At 42.4% G+C, this 27,841-nt stretch overlaps 1 protein-coding gene across 3 annotated transcripts; it reads left to right on the top strand.

Annotated features, from left to right (window-relative positions):
* Positions 1–26,833, top strand: LOC117773915 (neuronal migration protein doublecortin-like). Of its 3 annotated transcripts, none has more exons than XM_034605756.1 (7): positions 1–180; positions 2,823–3,248; positions 6,583–6,923; positions 19,172–19,280; positions 23,091–23,180; positions 26,431–26,528; positions 26,641–26,833. In XM_034605756.1, exons 2-7 carry the CDS (start codon positions 2,885–2,887, stop codon positions 26,695–26,697), a joined length of 1,059 nt encoding a protein of 352 aa, XP_034461647.1. In that variant the 5' UTR covers positions 1–180; positions 2,823–2,884; the 3' UTR covers positions 26,698–26,833. The 3 variants fall into 3 exon arrangements, with proteins under 3 accessions (XP_034461647.1, XP_034461646.1, XP_034461649.1); XM_034605755.1 differs by having other exon boundaries at positions 19,172–19,292; XM_034605758.1 differs by having other exon boundaries at positions 3–180; positions 19,172–19,274.
* The last annotated feature ends 1,008 nt before the right edge of the window (positions 26,834–27,841 follow it).

Raw genomic sequence — 27,841 nt, 5'->3', positions numbered from 1 at the left:
ACCCAGTGGAGGCAGGCGGCAGCAGCAGCGGCTCGGGCTCTCAGACTGAAGGCAGACAAAGGCGAGGAGAGAGACGGCGTGCTTCTTCCATCCTGCTGCAGAGACTCACTCCCCCCCTTCCACGCTCACACACGCGCACACACACCCTTCACTCCTCCGCCGGCAGCAGCAGAGACGCAGGTAAGTCCTCCGCTTGGTGGGATCATCCTCAGACTTTGCTGATCCGGGCAGACATTGAATTGGGCTGCTTTAGACTCGCGAGTGGGTCAATTCAGTGAACACAGTGGGCATTAACGTGTTGGATGAATGATTTTATATTCGAGGTGATCAGATGTGAGCAGGTGGATTGTGAGGAGGTGTAGTGCCCCTCCCCTCTTTTTTTTTTTCTCTGGAGGAAAACTTGCATTTTGTGCAGCTGCTGCTCTGCGGCCATGTGGCCTCACCTCCTCCATCCCGCATAAAGGAGAAGAAGTGAGGCATCAGGAAACTTTTCTCTTTGTGGGTGTGATGTGAAAGCAGCTTTATCTAGCAGGATGCGAGAGATAAAGTAGATGCGTGTGTGTGGTTCAGTTCTGATGTGGAGAGAGTCATGCTGTGGTGTTGAGGGGGAGTGGGAGGCTTGTTCAGGAGCAGGAAAAAAAAAAATATCGTGAGTGTTGCTGCTGCTGCTTAAAATGTGAATCTGGATTTAATGTCATGATAAAACCTCTGCAGTGCATCGATCTGCCACAAAAAGGGAGGCGATCATGATGTCATGTCACATAGCTGTGCACTGGAACTGTTTGATGAGTGTCCTGTGTGGGAGAAGCCTGGTGCTGCACCTCCTGGACTCGGCAGCGGTGGTGGTGGTGGTGATGATGTCACTGTCTGAGACAATGGACCGTCCTAGTTGATGCTCCACTGGGGAAGGGTCACACTCCGATCTGCCCATTATGCTGCAGCAGATGGGCTCCAAACCTGGCCTTTGTCAGCTGAGGAGCACCCATTCTGCTCAAGTCCCACCCCTCATCAGGGAGCCTGTCATAAAACGCCAGTCAGCAGCAGCAGAACCAGGGGTTCAAGCTGAGTGGAGGGCCCCACCACATGGATGGGTGGCGGCACCATGTGTCTTATCTTGCATGCTGTACTGTATATGCATACGAATATAAAGGGCTTTAAACGATATCAATAATTATCACGAAATCATTTTCATCCACAGCAATATAACCAAACTCTAATGTTGCTTATGCATTATGCAAGCGCAGCGTGGAGGTATAACACGTAATCGATCGACCATAGGTTTGTAAAGTGTTTGTCTTTTTCTCTGCCCATGAAGAAGAGTTTAAAGCCTCAACCTTCACAAAATCAGGTTTTAAACTCAACAGAATTATGAATGTGACATTTATCGTGATAACATCGATGTTGATATAATTTGTCAGTATTGTTCAGCCCTACTTTAAATCGTGGAAAACCACAAAGGAAAGATTCAGTGAGCGAATGAGCAGTGTCAGACAAAATTTCATCGGCTGGTTTTCATGAAACAAAATGGTGTAAGGGACAGACAAGAGATTACTGAAGGGATTTTCCTTTACTTTATAATATGTTCATTGGACGTAGGACTGGACGATGTTGGAGATAAATATCATGAGCTTAATTTTCTTATTAACAAATGTGATAAATCCCAGATCAATCGACTAGCCAATCAAATAATTAATGAAATCAATTCTGCAGCAGAACAAAGCCTGAAGAGGTTCAAGTTTTACTCTGATTGAAAACGGAACAATTCCTCTCGTGGGAGAAGCTCAAACAAAAGTGCAGTTGAAATTAATCAAACGAGTAATGTCAGTTTCTATGGACTAATTCATTAATCAACAACGATCAGTGTTCTGTTGTTCAGGAAACAACGGACATGTGGAACCATTTTGTTTCATAGTTTGGAAAAAAACAACCAAATTTACATGTGATGTCATCATGATGCAGCCCTTCTTAAATAATGGTGACTCACGGTGTTGTATGAAATGGTGATAAAATGAATTTAAGACGGAAGATTCCAAACCTATGTGTTAACAAGCCACTTAGAGTTGAGCTGTGTTTAAAGAGCTTTGACCTTTCAGTCGATACTGTCAAGTCCTGTCGGCTAATGAAGACCTGCAAGTGAAACAAGTGACATGCACGACACTTATTTATTCTGCTTCTCAGTTTGTGATTTGAGATCACTCGTGTTTTAAAGAACACGCCATGAATAAGGAGATTATGTCAGTGGAGCAGGGCTTTAAACAGGGCACAGATAACTTCCTCTTCAATGTCGGTATTTATGTTTGACAGCCGTGTAAAAGTTTTCAACATGAAATATATGTTTTTAATATGAAATTCATGTTTTAATGAGTTTTTGCTCTGGGTTTGGGAGTATGCTTACTCTGCTCAAGTCGGAGGTTAACCGGGAAAGACTGGTTGTAAAATGGGAAAGCTGCTCTAGCCAGTCCATCTTGTAGCATAAATTGTTAATTGTTTTAATGGCTAAAGGTGCATGATTTAAATTTATCCTAAGAACCTTTAAAATCCCCATGATTTGCAAAATATGGGGAAAATGTGATGACGGCTTCAACTAAGGTTCAAATGTGGAATGATTGCAAAACATATATTATAGATTAGAATGGATATTCAGACTCTGACTTTACCTGTTGCTGTATTCCTGACATTTTAAATGTCCTCGTCTTCTGGTCCATGTTTTTGGATTAGGCCAAAAGATGAAAACCCAATGTTGTGTTACAAATGATATACTATTATTTCAGTATTTTACTTTACGATGCCTCACATACACTGTTTTGCTTTTTTTTTCTTAGACTCTTCAGAGCTGGTCACCACCACCACACATTCGTCACAACCATCACAACTTTCGGTCATCATGGAGCTAGATTTTGGACATTTTGACGAGCGAGACAAGGCATCCCGCACCCCGCGGGGAGGGCGCCTGAATGGACTCCCCAGCCCGACCCACAGCGCCCACTGCAGCTTTTACCGCACACGCACCCTGCAGGCCCTCAGCAATGAGAAGAAAGCCAAAAAAGTGCGCTTCTACCGCAACGGAGACCGCTACTTCAAGGGCATCGTGTACGCTGTGGCCGGCGACCGATTTCGCACCTTTGACGCCCTCCTGGCTGACCTCACACGCTCACTTTCCGACCACATCAACTTGCCACAGGGCGTCCGCTTCATCTTTACTATTGATGGCACCCTGAAGATCGAATCCTTGGATGAGCTAGAGGAAGGTAAGCATTGTTTTACCCCCACCCCCCCTAAGCTCTTATCTGATTTAATGCATCTCCTTCATGGGATACCGGATTGTTTGGATTATCAATTGCTTTGTCCGCCAGTAGAGCTGCCCTGGTGAGATCAAACTGAGACATTATAGGCCACCATGCTAAAGAAGATCAAGTCAGTTTCCGCGCTGAGAAGATTTAGAAGAATAACATTTCCAGTTTTCTGAGATTAGAAGTCTTATCTGTCTGGTCTAGACTCCTATAATCTCTCATATGATGTAGTAACTTTTTAATCTGGTGGGTTACTTTGGGGCAGTTCAGTGACTTGGTGGCAGTTTGAAAAATCTTTCAAACTGTTTCTCTCTCTTTGCCTGACTGAGAAATCATCATTCATTCACAAACTGGTTTATATCCCATGTTACTCATAATAAATAGTATTTCATGATTCAGCTGTTGAAGATTTCCCGCTGACGGAGTTGAAAGCAGGTCCTCTTCCTTGGTCGTAATGGGGCTCAGGGATCTCAGTTTTCGGATGTTTAGCTTAGACCCAGCATGGTTCATACTGAGCTGTAGCGTCAGCTCTCTGCAGCTCAGCATGGGCTAAATGGTTCATTAACAGACAGCGTTAGGATCTGACTCTAAAAAGAAATGTCCGGTGCCAATTTATGAGGGATTTTCAACTGCCAAATCTTTTTTATAGTGTATTCAAAACATAAAAAGAAAACCTGATTAATTAGTCAAGGCATTTTACATTCTGACTAATTTCAAACTATTACTGCTTTTCTTGATAATCAGTTGTTCAAGCTTTATGAGCAGCTGCCGTCGTATCTGTTAGTGTCTGTATTTGGCATCAGAGGGATGATCCGAGCAAAGAAATGATTCAGATTCATGTTGTGGAAGTTGCCAACCTGATTTTGACAGATTTGTGGCAATGGCATCTCCTTGGCACCCGACAGGATGATCCATGCATGCACAGAGGAAAGCCATAAATCGGCAAAACCCCTTTTTTGAGGACAATATTTTGATCTCGCCAGATTCTTAAATCAATCTAAATATTCAAATGATTCTCAGGATTAAATTTAAAATCTATGGAAGAGACCCAACCTTAAGCTCTGCCCTTCTTGCTGAGAAACTTTATTTTATGAGACTTCTCTAAAGAAGCTTGAAGAAGTACTGCAGCTTATTTTGTCCAAAATGAGGCGATCATCTCTGCTACTTGAGCTGCTTAGGCGAGATAGGAGTGTGTTTGGTGTGTGTGTGTGTGTGTGTGTGTGTGTGTGTGTGTGTGTGTGTGTGTGTGTGTGTGTGTGTGTGTGTGTGTGTGTGTGTGTGTGTGTGTGTGTGTGTGTGTGTGTGTGTGTGTGTGTGTGTGTGTGTGTGTGTGTGTGTGTGTGTGTGTGTGTGTGTGTGTTGAGTGCAGTAAAGGGGCTGCACAGTAAAGACTATGGGTGGTGGGGGGCATTTCGTTGTGCTTCCTCTTGTGGGTTGTAATTAATTGCTCAATCTCTTGTGCACAGTGTAATCCTGTTGTGTGCCTTTTGTCTTTGCAGTCATTTCTCCACTTTTGGCCTAATTGTTGCCTTCTGGATTCTCCCTATTGCCAAATGTTCTCTTTATCTCTCTTCCCCCTGCTGCCTTTTGTCTTAACTGTAGCTCCTCAGCACAATCTGCTGTAGAAACTGTAGGTCAGTGAATGACAAAGAAAATTACTGTAGATTATTTAGAGAGCTGTAAGAAGGACGGGACAATTCAGAAGTACATTTGTGATGACGCTGAGTATTAGCATATCACTGAGGTTAGGGCTGTGCAATGTCACTAAAATCTCATATCCTGATCTAGATCTTTACATATCCAGAGAACAATACTTATCATGATGTAGATCATTTTCTGTAAAATCTTATCTAGTTTAATGTACATTTTGCAGTGTAACTTGGGGTTGTTTACCTAGACTTGATATAAAGATTGACATCCTCCCCCATCCAGAAATTAAACTAAAATATCCCAGATGGGCACGCCGCCATTTTGCAGTCTGCACATTAGCAATCGGGGGAGTGAAGGCACAGTCACAAAGTCCCGCCGATACACTCGTGCACGACCATCGTCAAATCAGTTTCTACTTAAAATAACAAAAGTCATCTTTGAGAAAAACGTATTTGACTTTTTTTTTCCACTTTTTAGTTTAGTCCATGTCCCATATGCTAACATGGAGAAAGGAGGATTCATTGGAGTTATACTGGAGCAAGCCACCAGGTAGTGATCTGGCTTCACTTACGGAGAATCTTCATCGTCCTCCGTCCTTTATGTACATCTTGTATCTGCAGCTGTTATCCTCTTACTTCTTTGCAGTTTTTCTTTTATATGATTTGCCGAGGATCAAAGGCTCTTATAACGTCAGATTTTCTTTGTACCTTCTCGCTCCGTAGACTCTCTCTGTACTATTTGACATGATTCTTGCGTAGGTGGTAAAGGAGTTTAGTTGGATTTGAGTGTGTTGTGGCGGCATAATTAACATAAAGTCTGGATTTGTGCTTCAGACTTTATGTGAAACCTGCTGACAGAAGTAACTCCTCTTTTAGCTATGATCTTGTTCATCTTTGACTAATCTGAGTTATTTCCCTGTTCAAAATGACCATGTTTAGCATTGTGTTCACTCTCCTCCATGTTGGCTTCCTTTGGGGAGTTTAGGAATTATAAAGGGAAATTAGTGACACAAGAAAATTAGGGATGAAACACAATATGAAATGAAAAATGTATTTCTATCAGCACTGTCCTTACTGAAGTCCTCCTTTTTAAATGTGCATTGTAATATAGGTCTAATGAAGCCGAAGGGAATATTTTAACTCAAAACCAGAATGAGTCTTCAAAGTGAGAAGATGTGTCTCTACTGTATTGTTATTACTGTCGGTCTGTACCGTACAGCTCAGGTACTGTTGGACTGGTTTGTGCTGTGGTCTCGTGGGAGATCTTTGAAGTTTTAGTTTTTTCCTATAGCACCAGACATGCACATGCAGGTGGGAGTTATGGTACATCATTATTCATTATCACTGTGCAATAGACCGTTTTTAATTCTCAGCAAGGTCTGAAAATCAAACTGACACCATCTGCAGTTTGCACTATATTCTTCAACAAAGAGAGAACGAGTTTTAGTTGTGACATTAGATCGAACTGAGATGAAATCAGAGGTGTTACATTTTCTCCCACTGGTCTTGACATCTGATCGTTTGGGTTCCTGCAGGTTGGAATGTTTCTGATTGGACACCTCTGGGACTCTCGGGTGTCAGAGTTGAACCGCTGAACGTGTTACAACACACTAACCCAATTTTTTTTTATTTTGCCATCGCAGGGGAAAGCTACGTTTGTGCATCAGAGAACTTGTTCAAGAAGGTCGACTACACAAAGAACGTCAACCCCAACTGGTCTGTGAATGTAAAGGCCTCTGCGAGCCAGAAGAACATGCAGTCCTTAGCCGCCAAGGCCGCGGGCGAGACCAGGGAGACCAAGGACTTTGTTCGCCCCAAGCTTGTGACGGTGATGCGCAGTGGCGTGAAGCCGCGCAAGGCTGTGCGCATTCTGCTCAACAAGAAAACGGCACACTCCTTCGAGCAGGTCCTCACCGACATCACAGAGGCCATAAAACTTGAAAGTGGGATCGTGAAGAGGATCTACACACTTGATGGCAAGCAGGTATGTCTCACTTTCAGCCATCTTACATCAAGCTCTCAGATAAGACATTCGATTAGAGCTTAACAGTGGTTACAATTCATTGTAAATAGTCTGCATTGGGATAGGATGCGTAGTTTCTTTGATCTTAAAAAGATTTAGTAGTCTTGTACCCTTGTACCAATATCTTTTCAGCATCAAATATTTAGTGGTCAGTATTCATCTCGTAGCTGGACTTAAAACAATTTTTATAAGGTTTCTCTAAACCGTCAATGGAGAAAATGATTGGGAAATGTACTTCCAGAACCGGAGCTGTTCTAAAAGTGGGCGGTCACTGTTGCGCTCTATATTTGCAGCTGGAAACCTGTAATTGGGTCTAAATGTGCATATGAAAAACTCAAAACAGCTAAAACTCAAATGTACCAAGATTTTTGTGTTCATAATAAAGCTCTGTTCTGGGAATAAAGATGGTGGAGCACATAAGTTAAAGTTACACAATAGGAACAATTGTGGTCTGGATTGAGAACAGGTCATTATTCCTATGTCCGCCCACACCCAGGCAGGTATCGCCAGCATCAAAAGAAGCAGGAAACCAAATGATGTGTTCGTCAATGCAAGAAAAAAAGACAAAATGCTATTGTCCTCTCTGACCATAAGTCAACAGCGGCCAGTTCATGAGAACCTTGGGAACCATGAGAACAACCTGAGTGAAAAATGACCTTCATTGTCTGCAGTCTTTGTTCTCACGTTCACTCTCACACAACATATTCTCCTGTCTTGTGGTTCAGGTCATTAGTATCCTGTCCACCTGCCTTTTGTTGTGCAGTTAGTTTTTAGGCCACAGGTATTTTTCTTTAGTAGATCTGCGATTTGAAAAGCTCAAGTCCTGGGAAGTTCTGCCCTCCACCCACTATGGCCGGGTACAAAGAGTCAAGCCCTGTATTGTTGTGTTTGATCATTTTGTCCCCCTTTGTTGCTTTAGGGTGGTGCATGCAGGTATTTAAATAAAACGCTGAAACTTGAATTTACTCTGAACATTTAAAAATCCTTGCAATATGCTGACCTCGGAAAACATCTGAGGTTGAGAGTTAAATCACTTTTTTAAGCTTCCTATCGTCCTAGAGAAAGTCAGTCTGTCAAAGACGCGTCTGGATCCTCATCATTAATTCCCTATGTGATGATGGTGCTCGAGTTGTTGAGGTCTGAAATGCACACGTCTTGCTCCATGTAACAGAAGCCACAGAGTAAAGTGTCCTGAGCGAGCTTGACGACTCTCTGGAGTTCACTGAATGGGATCCTCTGGCCGATGTAGCCAAACAGAATTCAGGGCACAGGAATCCCCATGAGAAGAACCTGCAGAGAGCCAGTTTCCACTGGCTGGCTGTGGGCAGTAAAAACACGCACTGACGTCAAAACTCTGTAATATACACCACAGTGTGGGATTAAAGGCAATATGCTGCCTGAATTACAAAAATACAAATCCCAGTCCGGAGCAAAAAGTGCTTATTCACTTATTCACTGGGGCATTCATGAACATTGATGCTGCACCTCCAACAATCTTTATTTCACTTTATTGAAATGTTGAACCCTGCATCCTGATGTCCATTGGGTAACTGGCTCACTGAGTTTACTCTGATTGGCTAGTTCATACTGATGCCTAATTTGCTTACCTGCTAAATACAATTAGCAAATGATATATTTTTTTTCTTTTTGGCTCTTACAGTTTTGAGATAAAGTTTCTCCACATAGATAAATAGCCCGGTCAATCTGTAACTTCACATTTGTAAAGGGCAGAGATGTTCTGATACCATTTTTCCCTCCCTGATACAGATTTTGATACCTGGACTTTGTGTTTGACCGATACTGAGTACCGATCTGATATGGGTACATTAGACAAAACCAAAAACTCACATTATTTATAAAATTTATAACAAATTTAACTGCTGTATGCTACCAACCCTGTATGGAAGAGATGATTGCTATCATTGAAAACAAATACATACAGAGAATGTACAACATAGAGCTTCTTTTATTATCTAGTTTGACAGTAGTAACTGAAAAAGAACACAAATTAATAAACGAATCTTGAAACTAAAGTCTTGCATAAAGTACTCGTCACCAATTTATTTGTGGGATTTTCCAGCATGAAATTTTGCCAAATTGTTGACATTTTAGGTAGCTCAGTAACGCTACACTACCAGAAATCCCTTCTTCTTCGCAGCTCTAAAAACAGGCAACTACTCCTTTTGGATCAAAGAAGTTAGTTAGAAAAGAAAATCCCAGTTTCATCTGAATTAAACTAATATACTACTAGACATGGTATGAAATCGTTACATAGATTTGTGTACTCGCAGATGCCCCACCTGGCATTTTGGCAGTATCACAGGCCTTGGTATCAGAACCTCTCTAGTAAAGGCAAGAAAATGTATTTACATGTTAGACTGTGTTTGATAGAAGGCTTGGCATTGTCACATATAAGCGGTACAATTATTTCTTGTATAGACTATTATCTCCAATCCAGGTTTACCATGAAGTTATCAGAATCTAAAGTATATTCGATTAGAATAATATGTGGGTTAAAATCTGGGCACAGATGCAAAAGCACAGAGATCAAATGATCTGTATGAACTTGGGCTAAAAGTCACTCCCGGGGGAAGACTATTGTTTTCTCTTCACACAGCCATAAAAGCACATGATGTTTTATTCATGTTTGAGCTTTAATGGAACAATCTGGAAGGACAAACAGCCACCAGGCAAGGTCACTTCAACTGGGAGGACGTGGAGAGGTGTCTGAGATCGTCTGGGTCGTCTATATCCTTCATATCAAGATGTGTATGACTTCGTAAAGTAATAAATAAAATGTTAGAGTCCTGTGGTCCAAGGAAAAATGTTATTTTGGTTATACAAGTATATTATCTTCCGTGCAGTGGGGAGTGACCTCATCTAAAACCTCTCGCACGTCTCACCTGCATTTTTGCTGCAGAGATCACATAGCTTTTGTTTTCCAGTCTATTGCAATGAACGGAGGCGTGGATGCGGAGCAGTCACGGAAGCATGTGTGGATGTGCATACGGACATCTGTTCTTCAGTCCCCTCTTTGATATGGTTAAATGTTCACAAATCCTCGTGTGGGGACCTTTTGTCCTGTATTATTCATTACAGATGGACTGGGGATTGTGGCCTGCTGAGCTCCTGTAGGTTGTACCTCTTGTTTTTTTTCTCTTTTTACTTTGTAGTAATAAGGCACATGTGTGTATTGGAGGAGGGGCGGAGCGCTGCATTGATAGATTAGGGAATTTGATTTTAATGCTCTCTCCCATGGGTGCAGTCTGGCCGCCCTGGGCGTTGCACAGATTTTCTTCCTACAGAAACACTTGTGTTGTTTGGACATTCTTATCATCTTGTAGGATGTTACAGTTGTTGTTATATTTATGTGCATTTATATTTGTGGTCAGGTTTCATCTTTTTTTTTCCTTGCTATGAATTTTTAATGATTATTGCTTCCCACAAAATATATTTAATAGCCATCCCATGCTTTAGCCATCCCAATCAGAGCATATTGATCCTGTTGTCATCGCGGTAGCAATAGATGGATTATTTCATGACCAGTGTCCATTGACTCGTGCCGGCGCCTCGTGGCAATGCGCAGAAATGTGGGGAAAATGCTGCACACGTTTATTGCGGCGCCTTTGTGTGCAGAGGCACACTGCAGCTGCTCTGTGGTGGAGGTGATATGGTAGAGGCAATATTGATGCAGCGCCCGCCCCTCCCTGACTCTGCGTTGATCCTCCTCTTCCCATTCCGTTGCGATAGCTGCTGGGACCGGTTGCTAGGAGACCACATCTCGGGCACAAAGAGAGCCCAGCTGGTGTGGACTGGTCTGTCAGATACCACATCCTGTAGTGGGTGTGAGGGTCTATCAATGCGAGTCTTTGGTTTAAAAAAAAAAATCACATGTCACATTATTATTTCTTTACCTGTGTACATTCCATCATGGGCTGTAGTGATGTTTGATTGTGAAAGATTCATTTGTGCTCGACTAAAAGGTTGCACAGGTTGTGTTTTCTATCATTTTTATTTTTATTTTTTTAAATGGCTGCTCCTCAGGCTGAATTTTGGCGTATTCCTCAGTGCTGTGTCGACTGTAAAGACAGCCTGTCGTCCTCTCTTTGTCCGGGAACAAAATCACTCCAATTTTCCCCTCAAATGTCGGTGCTTTTCACTTCAGTCAGGAAGGGTGGGGCCGATGGATTCAGCAGTCATTTTCCATTCTAAGAGCAAATTAGGATCATTTTATTTCTGCTGATGGGGAGTAATTATTCACCGCTCCTCACAGCACAAAAAAATAAGTAGATTTTCTTGATTTGCCCTCACTGCTTCTAAAGGCTTCATTAAACCAGAGGGTTTATTTGATTGCTGGCACTCTATTCTGCATTCTTCTGTGAGAGAGGTGTCTGCACAGGAGAATACTTCTGATTTGCATTTAAGATCTACGACGTGTTCAGCAGAATTGCAGCTTGGGTGGTTGCCAAATCCGAATATCATTTGTAAAAAGAAAAAATGTGTATTGGAGGGTCCATTGTGCTGCTGTGTGATTTGTCCTTGTGAATTGCCTTTGATGCAGGATTGCAGAGGAGTCTCTTCACAGATTTGAGTGTCCTTTATTCCAAGCTGGTTTTAGAATGAAGACTTAAAAAAAACAGAATAATATTAAATATATAATAAAATGAGTCACAGAAGAAAAGAAACGGATGCTTCAGGCACAAGGTCACACCGTTATTGTCGAAGAACAAAAGATTCAAATTCGCTTTAAAAGTTCATAACTGATGCTGCAAAAATAATTCACTGAATGGGAGATGGATAGAGGCGTGGGTTCAGGGCTTCCAGTATCCAGTAACGGGGAAGAAAAGCCTGATTCTTCCTGGTTATCAGCGCTCGTGCAGTCTGCCTGCTCTCTGCCATGCTGCAGAAGCAGTTGTCATGGCAATAAGCTCCGCTGTAATGGATTCAGGTTTTGACAATGGCTGTAATACGCTGAGTGTGCTCTTTACGCAGGGTCTTACCTGCCTGCTCTCTGCTCCTCACCTGTCACCACAGCCGCATCACACACACACACACACACACACACACACACACACACACACACGCAGAGAGGCAGATAGTCAGGCTGATGGAGGGGCGCGGCCCCCACGATGAAGCATCCCGGGCAGGCATGGCAACCCGTATGCATCCTCTGTCCCCCCCACAACCCCCCTTCCTGCACGAACGCCACATCAACAAGTGAGCATGACCGCGGGGCGGGGGGGTTGGTGGCAGGATTTAATAATGTTAAGACCACATCAGTCATCCAAATGGAAAGCCTGCTTCCTCGGGGCTCGGGGAGGGGCGGGGGTTAAAACAACATCAGGCACCAGCTGGTCCCCATGACTGTGCAGATATTGCAGCCTAACTGGCTCATCTGTGCTCCAAATGCATCCGGGGGAAAAAAAAAACCTGCAGTAGCACTCAGACTGTACTGGTGCATCAAGGTCACCGACAGGTCAGAGAAGAAACCAGCGAGAAACATTTCCTGATGCCCAAATATGGGTTTTCTTTATATTTGAATTCACTGTTTTTGATTTGACTGTAACCATTAACCTAGCTGTTGTTAGAAAATCTGCCAATTTAATATGATTTTTTGTGTGTTTTTCAAGCTCTTTTCATTGTGTGTGAGACACTGAAATAAGATGGACAAAATGGAGACTGTGTTCTGGAGGAATATTCTGCTCATTGCAGAGGCTGATATTGATCCAACAGTGAAGCAGTGTGTGTGTGTGTGTGGGTGTTTCCTCATGGGTTGCAAACCAGGTCTTACTGGCTCTTTTTCCGCCTTTTTGAATCTTTTTTTACACTTCCTCCAACACAGCTCGGTAATCCTGAGACTACACAATGTGATATTTAATGAAAATGTATCTGCTCACTGTAGGATTTGTTGTTTGTCTTTAACTCAAACTTGAATTGATTACTATGCACTCAACCGTACACCTAACGCAGTCACATCCTCGCATGCCTGTGACGTATTAATTAAAACATGATATTCTGACAAAGAAAAAAAACTATTATATTCTTGATTCAAAATCTTGATTATAAATCTCGTCTCATGAGAAACTACTAAACCCCTTTGAACATCGCGCAGATGTAACGAACCAGTCGACCACTCGCAGACATTTCCTGCTCCAACAAAAGAGTCTTTCTTCGGAATAGACGTCTCTTTCACAAGTCCTCGATTATTATGATAATGTGGTGCTGATGGGCCAAGGATTATGTGTTTTATTTTTATACTATATTATAGATATGCTCCACATTTCTCATTTTAACTCAGGCGGCAGGCTTATCCTCTGAAGTTCCCCCTGTAACACGACACTTACGACTTTATTCTTAAAAAATTACAACTTTAAACTTGAAATCTTTGAATTTTTCCCCTTTTTGAAGTGTCCCTTGTACTCGTATCTGCCAATGCACAGAAAGCACAGTAAAATAGAAAATGCTGCAGTGTGCACCCCCACTGAAGACTTTTTTAAAAAAAACAGCTTTACAGTGCAGTACTTCTACAGAAGTGGGAGGAGAACCTCATGGGCTGAGATGACTCCTCTATGGTGTTTTTATTATTTAAGGATGTATTTTCTGCTGACTCATTAACGCTGGAGTTAAGTCTTTACTGTTAGTCACAGCAGCACAGGTTAGATGAGACGCCCAGGTCACGACAGGGAGTCGGCTTTACTTCCTTTGCAAGGAGATCAATTAACATGGACGTGTGGAGTCAAAGTGACTGATGAGTCCTGAGGTCCAGTTTCTCTCCGCTAATTAATTTCTGCTGAAGTGAATACAGGTCAGCTGCACGTCGAAGACAAATGACACATGGGCTTTGTTTGAAGGTTTTCTGCCACTTCACACAAATTAAACTCCGCAATAGAAATGGTCCACCAGTGCCCACATTGGTATTTTTGCTCACTCTGTAATTTCTTGAAACATCTTTAAATAACTCATACCTCCTAAAATTTGCACAACAATTTGTACATTTGTCACCAAAGTTGGTCCAATATACACATAAAACACATTGACATAAAAGATTTAATTTAAAATCATGCACAAAAAATGTCTTACCACTGGATAAGTTATTTTTTACCGTTGTACATTATTCATTTTGTAGATCTTCCCATTTTCCCCTGCTCCTCTCCCACCTCTCTCCGGCACCACCCCAGGTTATCAACACGTATTTCACTTCACATTTGACGTCATTAAGAGCATAAAACTCGAGGAGAAAGACGGAGGCCTTGGATTGCTGCTGCAAAAAGAAAGACTCCTCTAGCTATTATGGTTTTTTTATTTTGGATAGATTTTAAACAGGATCAGAAACAGAATCTTCTGCAGACAGTTGAGACCCACTCCCAGAATGTCCATTTTCAAAGGGTTACAGCCTTGGTCAGCCCAGATCATAATGGCTGTTCCTTTACCAGCTGTTGTTGTAGTTGTGCCACACGGATACACGGAAACCAGAGGTTTTGAAAACTTTGGAATTGAGGTAAAAGAGAAAAGGTTCATTCTGCAAAATATCTGCATTAGTGTGGACAGAGCATCAAATAGATAGTTACCTGGTAGCTCCATTTATGAATTCTATCAAATTTGGAAACATCTCCTGAAGTAATTTCCAGTAGTTTTGTGAAGATTCATATAGCAGCAGAGAGACAAACTAGAGAAATGGCCTTAACTTGTGACCCACTATCTCCCCAACTACAGTGTTCTCAATTTCTAAATTTACCACTTGACCACCATCACCTAATGAAATGTCTGCATCTGTGGATGGTTGGTCTATAAGGAACTCTGAATAATTCAGTTGTTGTGAAGTTGGTGGATGGGAGCGTATAGCTCATGGTGGATGGGTTAGGGTTTTCCTGGGGGTCTTTTGGTACTGACAGCTGGTGAGGCAGAGATTAGGGATGGGCTTGTTGGGACAGGGGGTGGGACAGGGGGTGGGGGGCACCTGGAGTCTGGAAGGAGCCAGTTCTTCATAAAAGCTTTTTTTTTACGATTAACCCATCAATAAATATATACATATTGGTTCTGATGTGTGCGTTTGGCTGCGTGCACAGTGTGTAAATAAGCATGAAGGCTTGCAGAAATCAAAATGACATCATGTCATTTCATATTGTCCTTCTCCTGCCTCCCGTTGCCAGGTGGCTGTGGCTGATGCAGCTGACTGACCTTTTCAAATTGAGAGAGGATGCTTCTTAGCCTATATCCGAATGTTCCCTGAGCCGGCCTGCCCTTTCTTCACTGCAGCCACGTTTCAAAGAGACGCTGACATTTTGCTCTCGATGTGATTGCGTGCAAAGCGAACAGGTTGTCTCCTGTGTGTCTGTCAACTGTAGACAGATGTCAAAACTTACCGAGGCTTACAGCAACTGTTCATAGGCAGATTCCACTGGAGAGGAAAATAATACCTCACGATAATGTTTGTAATCAGAAGGTTGTGCACATGCAGGTCAGATTTGGATGATTGTTTTGAATGGCTGCAGGACATTTGATACACACTGTATATGAATTATTTGTAGGTTTAATGATGTAGAGAGGCCTGGTCTGAGACCTGCGTTGTATGATGTGCATCTCAAGTGATCACTGTGGGGAACTGGATTAATAGGATTTCTAAATAGGATTTAGTGTTGTTGCTAAGGACTGAAAAGAGGGGTGGACGTACCCAGGTTCGGAGCCTGCTGCCTTTTCATGAACTGCGTCATCATGCTCTCGAAGGTTTCTGACATGTTGCATTATAGGAATATCTTGGTTCAGAAGCGATGACAAATAAGTGGCAAAGCTGTTCTTGGCGAGATCGCTGTAATTTTTTGCTGTCGAGTCTACTGAGCCTCATAAAGTTAACAGTGCACTTTAAAGTGTGACTTACTCCATCTGCCAAGGAGGTTTTCATGGCTGTGATGACTGTCCTCAGGATTACTCTCAAAACTACTGAACTGATTTACATGAAATTTTATGGAGGGGTTAGAAGAAAGAACCCTTTTAAATTTTGGAGCGGATCCGGATAATCGGGTGGACCCAGGATCTTTCTCTTCGCTTTCTTTCATATGGCGAGATAGAGTATTGGCCTTGGTGGAGATAGCACTCGCTAAGCACCCTTCAGTCCCAGATATGTGAGACAAGAGACGACAAACAATCTATCAAATAAGTCCAGAAATCTGTCTGTGGCTGGAATATCTCGAGAACCGTTGATCTTTTCGGCTTCAGTCTTGGCGTGTGTGTTGTAAAGAGCCCAAGGAAATGCATGTCCAAGGGAATTGGACATTGTGATGCGTTCAATATTAATAAACTATGAAAAGACAGGCGACCAGCGCTCTGCAGCAGCAAAGCCTGGGACTCATCAACATAAGTGACATTTTCGATCATGACATCAGCGCTGAATCTCCAGTTCGGGCATCTGTGTACTGAGTTGAGGTTTGCTGAACTTTGAATGAACAGCCCTTTGTGCTGCAGCGGTGGTGCAGCTTCCGTGTTCTGCAGCTGGTCTTTATTTGCCGTGACTCAATTACTGCAGGTCACTTTCACAGTGTCTGAAAGAAAGCTGCAACCAGCATCACCACAAGCCAAACAAACATTCCAGATGAGAGGGTTTAGAATGGCCACTGTACTAGGGCATCAAACTTGTCAAAACCCTGCATTTTCAATGTGTAAATTGCACTTGTCATTTTTGATTCCCCTCTCTGAACACGTTGAGTGGCAAGAAATGAACTAGTGCCGCCAAGTGGTCCTCTGCAATCAGAAACCAACAGAGAGAAGCTAATCATCTTTTCCTAATGGAGATTCTGTTAAGAGCGAGATTAAGGTAGCAGTCTGTTGGCTAAACACTTTATCCCTTTAATCAGCTCTGTTCTTAAAGCCATTAAAACATGGACTAGTCTCTACCCTCTCGCCCCATTCCATCCTGTGTTTTCCCATCTCCTCTCCTCCGCCCCGGTGGCCATGAGGGAAAAGGAACCTTTCTTAATGCTTTCATCTTGATTAACTGTCAGGTGCTGTTACTGCAGCACAACGGTTTAACCTAATGAAAGTAACATGTATCTGATCTCTTGATAATGAACAAAGAAAAAAAAACCCAAATGTGCAGCCTGTAAATTCAACCCCCGGCTGAAAAACCAATTAGATTTTGATCCCTGGAGTCAAAGCATCGTCTCTGTACCTCAGCGGGGAATCTGCCAGCCTGTATCTTGTGGGAACATTGTGGGAGGCGGAGAGGGTACAGCTGTTGGATGCCACGCCACCGAGTCACCAGCGCACACTTTTAGCGTGTCTAGCAGGACGGAGAACCAACTGGGCAGCTGCTGGGGTGCGGTGTTCCCAAATTATCTGCAGCTCATAGTTTAGATGTGTATCACAAAGGAAACCGTGATGCATCTTGACTATCTTGGCGAACGTCCCAACAAAGGATAATCTTTCAGGCCACTCACAGAAACCTACAGATGGGCTCCGTCTGTGAGAGATTTAGTTTTTTAGAAAAAGTCAGAAAAAAGCCCAGAAAGTCACCTGGAATTAAATTAATGTGTCTTGATCCAGTAATTATAGTGATGAAGGATAAAACTTCTCAAAAGTTGTTGAAAGACTAACTGAAAATGAGACGAAGATGCTCTGGAAACAAATCTAACTTGCACCAGGAAGTAAAAACAAAACACCTTAACCAAAGGGGAAAGAGCTTTTGGGTTGAATGGCTTTAATAGGCGTGCCTGAGCTGGTAACAGGGCCTGTATATTGGAGAGCAGCGGAGAAGGTGTGGCCCAGAGACATCTGTCCACTAAGTAGGCCATATTGTGTCAACAGCTGCTATAGTGAAAAGTCCCAGGGGACGGAGGTTTAGTCTTTTAAACATTACAGCGGAGGTGTAACTTTATCCTCTCTGTTTGAGCCTTTTTTATGCCTTTTGTGTGAATGTGTTTTGTTAATGAAGCTACTGTAGCTAAAGGCATGTTAACGAGACAAGTAACAGACAAAGGGACCGACCACCTGAGGCTGACTAAATCCTTTAGCTGGCAGACCACCACATCCTCTTTTTTTTACTCAGAGAATTTATCCACAGACTGTCCTTTTTTACCTCTGCCTTTGTTTGTGTTTGTTTGTTAGTTAGCAGGATTTTACAAAAGCTTTTCAATGGATTTCCAAGAAACTTAGGGAAACAAAGGATGCATTATGGGTCAGGGAAGGACCCCAAATATTTTGGTGCAGATCCGAATCAGGGGGCGAATACAGGAATTCTTTTTCAGTTTCTTTAGCATTGTGAGGTAGAGCATTTTTCAAAATTTTCCAGAATAATTCATAGTTTTTTGATGAAAAAAAACAAAGATACTCATGAGCGTGTGCAATTTTTGAGACAAACAAAATCTGGATCAAGTTAATTTGAATGTGGTTTCATAAGGGGACTGTTGGTGTAGGTATGCATTCTACTAAAGGCCATTCTACTTTAAATTAAATATACTTCACCATTTTAACACTACTTACATTTCATCAAACATGTGACTCCATCATTCATGGTGCTTCCTCTGCACAGGAATTGATAATGCCTCATGCTGTCTTAATGAATGATTAGTCCAGAATTTGCATTTACACTTTATTATATTATGAATTCCCAACAGGCATTTAATCAGATTGATATGAACAGATGATTCCCTCCTGGCAAATGCACCCTCTTGGTGTCTTTAAGTCTCTCACTAGGGAGTGTAAAGGCTTTGATTTGCACTTAAGACAGACGTGTGTGTGTGGCTCTACCGCAGTGTTCGCCTGTCGGTCAGTGGTTCAGAGTGAAAAATCTTAGATGCGCAGCCATTCATAAGTTTCATGCTCTGATAAATATTTCTACTGACTTCTTCTCCACTGCCACAACATCCATGATCCTTTAACTTTCCTCAAGCAGCAGCATCATCAAATTAAAAGTTTAATTTGTCCAATACTTGATTGCAAGACTAGTGACTTTCCCATCAGCTTCAGTTGTACTTTGTGTTTGGTGCTTATGAGCAAATATTAAAATTCTAACCTTGAAAACCTTGGTGGGGAAAATGGTAAACAACGTACTTGCTCAGTGTTGTCATTGAGACCACGTTTGCATGCTGATATTAGTTCCTGCTGTGCACAGTACAGCCTCACAGAGCCACCTACATGGCTGTAGAGTCTTTCCCTTGATCGACCAGTTGAAGCCAAATAATCAAGGGTCTCATAAGTTCTGTCTCCTGTCTTCATAGGTGACCTGCCTTCAAGATTTCTTCGGCGATGACGATGTCTTCATTGCATGTGGACCAGAGAAATTCCGCTATGCCCAGGACGACTTCTCTCTGGATCAGAACGGTCCGGGTAACTTCTTCAGTCTATATTTTACATCATATAATAGCATAGACTGTATATAAGTGTACGGAAAACATCATATTTTGTGTGGTATACCTTGTTCTACAAAATTATTATAAAATATTCATGCAGCAGTTACACATTACAGCAGTGAAAATGTCCTTGCATGCATAAGAGGGCTTTTGCACTGTTTATATCTGCATTTTGATTTAAAGAACTGTTATGTTCAATCATAGATCATTTGAAAGAATATTAATCTATATGTCTGGTAAACTCTTATAAGTCAATCAATGTAAACTTTACAGTATAGGCTACAGAGAATCAAATTTATATTATTAATGTTGTGTATGTTTCAAGATATTCAAATTCTGGACTCGCTGTTTTATACCATCTGGTTTGTAAACCTAATGATGACGAGATCAGCCTCATAATCTATATTTATAATTAGATGGGGACAAAAAGGGAACATTTAATAAAGAAGTAAACTGAAGGAAAAGAATAAGTGTTAGAAAATGTAGAAAGATCTGTGAAATTCAACATGTTTCTGACATAATTCCCTTGGTCTCTATATCATGGAGCCTTAGCATATAAAATGTGTCTTGTCGTTTGTGTGGAAACCCCCACATAAAGAGGAGAGCTAATTTGCTCCTGGGGTGGGTTTAATACACCAGTGTCCCCGTAAAAGATGTTATGCTCACTTCCATACTGTAGCTTTGTGAGGAGAAAAATTACGTATGTGAGAAGCAGGCCTAAAAAAGGCGGCGGGCGGCGAGAGAAGTGTGTTATCTGCAGCCGGCAGCAGAGGGAGGGAAAGGTAGAGGAGAAAGAGCCATTAATCTGTCCGGTGACAGGTTCAGGCCAGCTGATCTGTTGGTGCTGATACTGCCGAGAAGTGGTGGAGAGAAAATGTGAAACCAATCCTCTCAGTGAGTCTGTCCGCTCCCCGCAGACTTTGAAATACCCCTATTTTTAACAACCCACTTTCACCCAACGTCCCTCCTCCATGCATTCAGTATCGCACACAGATGTCCTTTAAATCTAAACGCTGCGCTGATTCAGTACAGGGCTGATTTGTCATCATGCTCCTTTCACCCCTTCTCTCCTCCTGCTTCCTTGTCAGATCATGTTAGGATGGAGATTCCAGTTTATTTATAATGATCTGGGCCCTTTCCTCTCAGCATACTCGCCCCCATGGAACCAAATCTAAATTGTTTCATTCAATCTATGATAACCTCCGGGCGATGCTAAATAAAATGGCTGAGAGTCTCGAGCATCCAGACATGTCCTCAGTGGAGCAGAGACGGAGGAGAGAGGCCTGTCTGTGATACATCACATTACATTACGAAAACTGTGTATCCACAGTGCTCATCAGTCTGGATGCTTTATGATCACATCCTTTTGTTTCAGAAGGTAATTCTGATAATATAATGAGCTAGAATGGCTCTCAATAGAGTGCATACCACCGCCCAACCTTCCCCCTTAAGTTCAATCAAGCTGCACTAAATGTAAAACACTCATATCAGTGCGTGATTCGTTTATTTGCTGGAAAAACATTAAAAATTCTAAAGAATGTGGGGGGGAAAAAACCTGGATCTGCTGTCTGATCTAGATCTGCACCTAAATGTGTGCTCTTTGTGTTCTTTCCTGAACCATGCCACATCCTTCCACTAAGTTGTGGAAATCCATCCAGTAATTTTTGCGTAATCCTGCTAACTAATATCTCTTTTATACCAAAAGTAGAGGGTATACGTGGATGTGACTCCTTTCTTCTTTACCCCTGTTGCTTCATGTTTGACTTCACAAATGCAGCGAAAACTGTGGCACCTCGCTGTCTTGCCAAATTAGCACATTCACCCGGGTGTCATGTTTCCATCACTGCCGATCAAAGCCGGAGCTGATAAAAACCTGTGTCTACTGCAGAGTCGTCTGACCCGGGAGTGAATGTCGATTTGTATCCATTCACATTGCAGACAAAAGCCAGATGTTAGTTGTTGTTTTTATAAAACATAACCTCCTCGGCGGTGGTAATAATTAAGTATATATGCAAACGTGGCAGACACAAGCAATAACAATGAAATAAACCTTGTTTTTTTTCCACTTACACTGATACATGCTTTTAATCTTGGGTTTGGCAGAATCACCAAAATAGATCTGAATCCCCAGTGGTTATTTTTCACATGCACGCCTCATGTTAAATACAAATCTATGCAGATGGACGTGTGGACAGAGTGGAGCACATGTGTACCTGCTACTCTTGTTTATGCAGCAACAGCGTCAGTTAAGGCTGAGGGGAAATCTGTGCAGACACTCTCCGGGGGGGGGGGGGCTATTTTGAGACCACTGAGTGGACGAGACAAGCTGCCAGTCTGAAGCACTGTCAAAAGGCGCGGTGGCACACCTCGCACAAAACAATGGAACACAAATGTACTGTGTGTCTGCATGCAGCAGTGTGTGAAGGGTAAGAGAGGGAGAAGACAGACGTGGTCGATCCCGGGAGACGGAGGGAGGACAGATAGTATAATTAGCATCAAAAGTGGAAAAGAGGCGGGGGGGTTGGGGGCTGAAAGTACAAACAGAGGGGACGATGCAGAGGGAGGGGTAGCAGTGAGTGGAGTCTGCCTACCCTGATTAATACAGCCACACTATATACACTGCATACATCTTTATGTGATAAAAATAAACTCTCACTGTCGCACATATACATAAATTTAAACAGCTCCTTCCTTCTCTTTTTTTTTTTTTTTTTGTCTCACAAAACCGGGTGTGTTCCATGTTACTGAAAATACTCGGGGGGGGAAAGACACAACACAACACTGCTGGATTTAGACAGTTAAAGCTTTTTATTGTGTTGTGAAAATGAATGAAAGATAAGGAAAATTCAAAACCTACAATCTCAGCCCAATTTATGAGGAATTAAAATCAGATTCTGCCTCACTAACATATTAAAACTGGAGAATTAATGAGGCTGGGATCAGACCAGTGCATTGGTCATGTTGCATTTCATTTCCACGAATCAAAATGACAAATCAACAGGCAGCCGTTCAGTTTGCAATGACATCATTTTTATTCAGACTGATTAAATATCTTATTTAGAAAGGTTTGCATTACACATGATCAGGATGGCATCTGAGTCCATATTATACTTTCAAGGCCCACTCCCCTGGAACTCTCCTTTGTTCCTCAAAGTTGCATTTTCCAAAATGTTCGTCATGAAAAAATTCCCTTCATGGCCTTAAAATGGCTCGACTGTAACTCTACGCCTTCTTTCCTCGTTTCGTGACTGGGATCTAGGACTATGCTAATATTCATAATATGCCCTCACAGCTCACCATTGGTCGAGGAGCCTTTTTTTCAGCTACTGAGCTCCACCCACAAGCTGACAGGATTGGTTTCTTGGGTTTGTGACAAGACAAATCCTGGCTGTCTGAGTCAGACTGGCATTTGTTAACTGCAGTGTTAATGCACTGTCACACACAGCAAACATCGCAGGTCAAAGTTCACCAGATTTGAACAACACCCGGAGCCACGCTCTGGATTTGCTTTGCCCACAGGGAGCAAATGACATGTGAACATGTTTAAAAACTGGATTTTAGATTTTTCATCCAAATGAGAACAAAAATCTCCCATTTTCTCACTTTAGTATTATCTAGCCTTGTCTAATAACGTTTTACTAGTTTTGCTTTATTATAACATTAATGTCAGACATTACGAATACCTTCAAACGTATTTTATCCAGACTTTATACTATATATTTTATACTCATCCAGTTTAGGAAACTAGTGATAATCGTGCTTTCTCTTTGTTCTTCTGTCTCCACAGAGTGCAGGGTGATGAAGACGCCCAAAGCTCAGCGTGGTTCAGTGAAGAGTCCTGCTCCAATCAGGCGCATCAAGTCTCCTGCTGAATCAAGTGAGCCCATTACCATCTCACCTACACTGTAACGCTTCCTGTGTAAACTGGAGCAGAACCTGACCTCGCCTTGTTCCATAAATCAGAACAAAGAGCTGGTAGAAAGTAGAACGAGGCTAATGCTGCTGCGGGAAATGAAAACGAATGCAACATCAGATATGAGGGCACAGTGCTGTAGCTCCTGGGGTGAAGACATTAAATCCAGTGGTGTGGGGGCTGTAGCTGATCTTGACCTTTGACCTTACTCTGAAGAGAATAGCAGGCATAGTAATGGATTCAGGATGGGTTTTGTGTGAAGATGGCTTTGGACACTGATCAAACATCCGCCCAATGAGAACATTTCATGGATGATAATAAGAAAAAAAATTTTTTATTGTCCTATCCACAGTAATCTATTGTTTGTAATTTGAAGACATGCTTTAGAGGGACTATAAATTGTGTGTCCTCTCTGTGTTGGGACCGTTTTTTACTGTGGGGTCCAAACAACACCAGATCTTTGATCTCACGACAACATCTCATTAAAAGATACCCTGATGTGTGAGAATGGGGACAGTAATATCCAGTCTGTTTATTGAAGCTAATCTGATGAGATGTAATATAATTCTGTCAGATTCTTTGCTTTAAACTCATGAATAAAACATGAAAAGTAAACAAAGACATTGAAATCTACTTTTAGCTGTTTTTGTTTTTTTTCATTTAGCATTTGATAATATCCATGATAAAAACATAATGGAGACACCGATGCCTGCACATGCTTGAATGCTTTATGTCAACATCAGCTTTTAACAATGGGAAAACAGTGTAAAACCTCAGTGTTACTATGCTACCTGAGTTTATAGCTGCAACGTTGAACAGTTGGTGCCATGAAATCTAAACACGGGCAGGTGTGACACTAAAACACAAAAGATGCAGCATCAGTTCTTCTCTCTGTTATGTATCATATGACGGGTTCACTTCTAATTCTTCCCGTAGTAACGTGAAAACACAGGAGTAAAGTGTGAGGGTCAGTGACAGTGTCTCTCCAGCAGAGGCAGGTGACAGAGCTGTGAAATGTCCTGTGAGGTAAATGCAGAGAGTCGGTGCTCTCACAGTTTTCAGGGGGGGGTGGCTGCAGGTAGTCCACAGTTCATGTTTCACACCACTTTACAAGATAGGTGGTGGTGGTGGGCGGGGTGAGGGGGTGCGATCTCCAGCTCTGCAGGTTCCCTCAGGCCTTCAGCTGTCTTGTATATTTTATTGATCATTGATCGGTGAAGGCCGGCCTTCAACACAGCAGATGGTTGGCCAACAGGCTGGAGAGTTAACTGAGTTTGAATCACCTCTGGTGTGTGTGTGTGTGTGTGTGTGTGTGTGTGTGTGTGTGTGTGTGTGTGTGTGTGTGTGTGTGTGTGTGTGTGTGTGTGTGTGTGTGTGTGTGTGTGTGTGTGTGTGTGTGTGTGTGTGTGTGTGTGTGTGTGTGTGTGTGTGTGTGTGTGTGTGTGTGATTATTAAATCCTGCCACCAACCCCGCACGCCCCCGCGGTCATGCTCACTTGTTGATGTGGCGTTCGTGCAGGAAGGGGGGTTGTGGGGGGGGGACAGAGGATGCATACGGGTTGCCCGGGATGCTTCATCGTGGGGGCCGCGCCCCTCCGTCAGCCTCTCGCTGTGTGTGTGAGACGTGCCTCTTTTAACTGACCTTCATACTTGAGAATAGAAAAGAAGAATTGATTTTTCCAAATTTGATGTCTCTCATGCTCTACACCTTTTTCAATGGATCTGTCTTATGTCACCCTTATCTCACTAGATTCAGATTGTAATTAGATCTGCACCTAATTGTCATAAATATCAAAATATTTTTTTTCCAACAAGATCATTTAATTATTAAGGAAAATGTTGAAAATGCCCTATCTCACAATTTTAAAGAAAGTGAAAAATACCTCCCGGACCCGCCCGCTGATCCAGATCTGCACCTACAATTTAAACCACTTCTTTCCACCAAGTTTTGTGGAAATCGGTGTCATGTTTTTTGCGTTATCCTGCTAACTATCAAACAAACAAACGCAGATGAAAACATAACCTCCTTGGTGGAGATAGCAATATTATATCATAAAAAAATCACACATTTTTAATGTCCCGAAAACTGATGATTGTCAGGTTAACTGATGTGTGCATACTTATATATATATAGTATATTATTCAAAATGTCCCTAGCTAAGGCTGCTTACTGTAAAATTATAGTCCAACATTAAAAACTATAAATTACTGTATCATCTGTCTCTAAACCAGTTGGTTCACAGCTGGCTATTTGCCAACAGCTCAAAAAATACATGTGCATGTACCTTAAAGTGCAGACTCACATTGTCTAGCCTCAATCTAAAATGTATATGTGATTTCCAGAGCAGTGATCTTTATACCAGCACTATCTTCAGCCTTGTCGTCAGTTGCAGTGGTTTAATGAGTTGAATGCATTAAACCTGCGTCTGCCATGGTCCTGTGATGAAAGTGAAAAAACACAGTGATCCTCAACTTTCTACAGAGGATGTAAAAAGCTCTCAACTGTAGAAGACAAACCCCCAGTGTTTGCAACTTTGCTGATACAGAGAGACGTTTGGAAAAAGCTGCACTCTCTGTAAAGTCAGTGTGGGAGATCTGCTCATCTTCAGATACACAGATTTTAAGACCCAGCGATAACAGGACGTGTATTTCTTTCTGTTTTTGGACGAGTTTGTCCTTTCAACAGCTTCTTACGTCTACATTCGAGAGTGTGTTTATCCCACTGAGTGGTTAAATGAAGCCAGTGGCATTAAGTTGGTTAACAATGACTCTTTTTTTCCATGTCGGGTTTTTTCAACTCACATTGGCCCAAATTGACTCTGGCCATCTGGCTCATAGTAAAAAACGCTTTTCATCTCCCGCAGACAAAAAAACTCTTTGACGGCAGTTAAAACGCTCGACTACATCCCATCGCACCGCTCTCAGATGTAAACACAATGTTCCACACACAGGGAATCCTAGCAACGTGGCGAGACGCAGACCCAGTGAATAAAACGCCGTCTAACAAACGGCTTGTAGACAGCGTCCCTCTACGCTGCGGCCAAATGAGGCCTCGGCTCAGGAATCACTTTTCTCCAGAGCCAAGGAAAGAGGTTCAGGCTTCTCCCTGTACACTTTTCTAACCCACTCCTCTGTTTACCTCTTTCTCTCCCTCCCCGTCTCCCATCCCTCACCCCCCCTCTCTCTTTTCTCTGATCTGCGGGCACTCTCTCAGCCAACGGGACGGGCTCCAGCAGCCAGCTGTCCACCCCGATTTCCAAGCATTCCCCCACCTCCACCCCCACCAGTCCAGCCCTCAACAACAAGCAGAAGGTACCGGGTCAACTCTCCTCCGCCTCCTCCTGCCCGTTTCATCTTGTTACCCTATTTTACCACACCATCATTAAATGCTCCTTATGTGATTTTATTGTTTTTTGTTTTCCAGGATCTCTACTTGCCCTTATCTCTGGATGACGATGATTCTCAGGGCGAATCCATGTAAACTCTCCCCCTGCAGCCCGCCTCCTGTTTTGGCCTGAAACACAGAAGTTTTTATACGTCTGCTGCTTTCCACCGTCACTCACAGTGCCACCTGTTGTCTCGGAGAACCATGTCTTTGTCTCTTTTTTAAGGCCTTAGCCACCGGGGCTACGTCACAATTTGCTGCTTGAGGGTCACACAAACCAATTAAATTTTTTTTTTTTGATGATTAACTTTTGACCACTTTGTAACAATCAGCTCACTAATGTTCCGACACGTTTCTATCTGGAGGTTTCACTATTTCTCAAACAGCTCACTCACCCACAGATTTCCCGGTGTAAAGATTTCACTTTGGTTTCAAACGTTTCATTGAAGGATGCACAGTCTTTAAGTTTTATGTCACATAATCTCAAGCAGCAAATTGATATATTTAGGGGTGTGAAGTCAAAGCTGACTTTTGAATCACTTGTATTTGTGATGTTTCTCAATGTCCTCCTGCCCGATACGCTTAATAGTGTGAAAGGTAACAGATCCGTGCGAGAGGAAGTCGTCTGCGAAGCCAGAGATAGTCTGTAAATGTGTATATAGCTACATCCATCATAACATCTCCGTCCATTGCTCTGCTTCCATAACGTCTCTACAGTGTCCGTCTTAACATTAGCTCAACACAAATAACAGGGTATGGTAAAAGAAGCAACCAAAATGAAGTCGCTCCGCAGAGGGTGAGGATGTGTGGGATGCAGCTCCTGACTGAAGAGGATTACTGGGCAGGAGCCCACGCCTCCTCGATGGGGATTCATGTTCCCGACTGAACTTACACCAGAAATTATAAAACCATAATCTTGTAAAATGAAGCTATTTAAACCACCGTAAACACACGGAGGTCTGAAAATCCATATTCTGGCTCAAATTGGCGTTCCTCTTTGTCCAATTGGAGACGAGGCTAAGAAAAGGCATCTCACGTCGCCCTCACAGGAATTCTTTATGTTGGTGTTTCCTCTATTTTGACCCTCTGTAGGCTGTTCAAGGTATATATATACCCTCTGTGTTTTAGATTTTCACAAACTGCAGTGCATGATATTGGTGAATGATCATGAAAGTAAGGACCTAAAACAACCAAAGGAAAAACAGTTAGGCCCTTTTTATAAAGTCATTTTATTCACCGA

The sequence above is a fragment of the Hippoglossus hippoglossus genome, chromosome 14 (genome assembly GCF_009819705.1).
Source record: "Hippoglossus hippoglossus isolate fHipHip1 chromosome 14, fHipHip1.pri, whole genome shotgun sequence".
NCBI classification, from domain to species: Eukaryota; Metazoa; Chordata; class Actinopteri; order Pleuronectiformes; family Pleuronectidae; genus Hippoglossus; species Hippoglossus hippoglossus.
This window is presented reverse-complemented; position numbering and strand designations above follow the sequence as displayed.

What these genes read in the sequence shown, in the direction of transcription:
- LOC117773915 (XM_034605755.1), top strand. Translation starts at nt 2,885, where the DNA reads ATGGAGCTAGATTTTGGACATTTTGACGAGCGAGACAAGGCATCCCGC. An exon ending in ACACACTTGATGGCAAGCAG is followed by an intron (nt 6,924 to 19,171) that starts GTATGTCTCACT and finishes CTGTCTTCATAG; the next exon opens with GTGACCTGCCTTCAAGATTT. An exon ending in CCCTCAACAACAAGCAGAAG is followed by an intron (nt 26,529 to 26,640) that starts GTACCGGGTCAA and finishes TTTGTTTTCCAG; the next exon opens with GATCTCTACTTGCCCTTATC.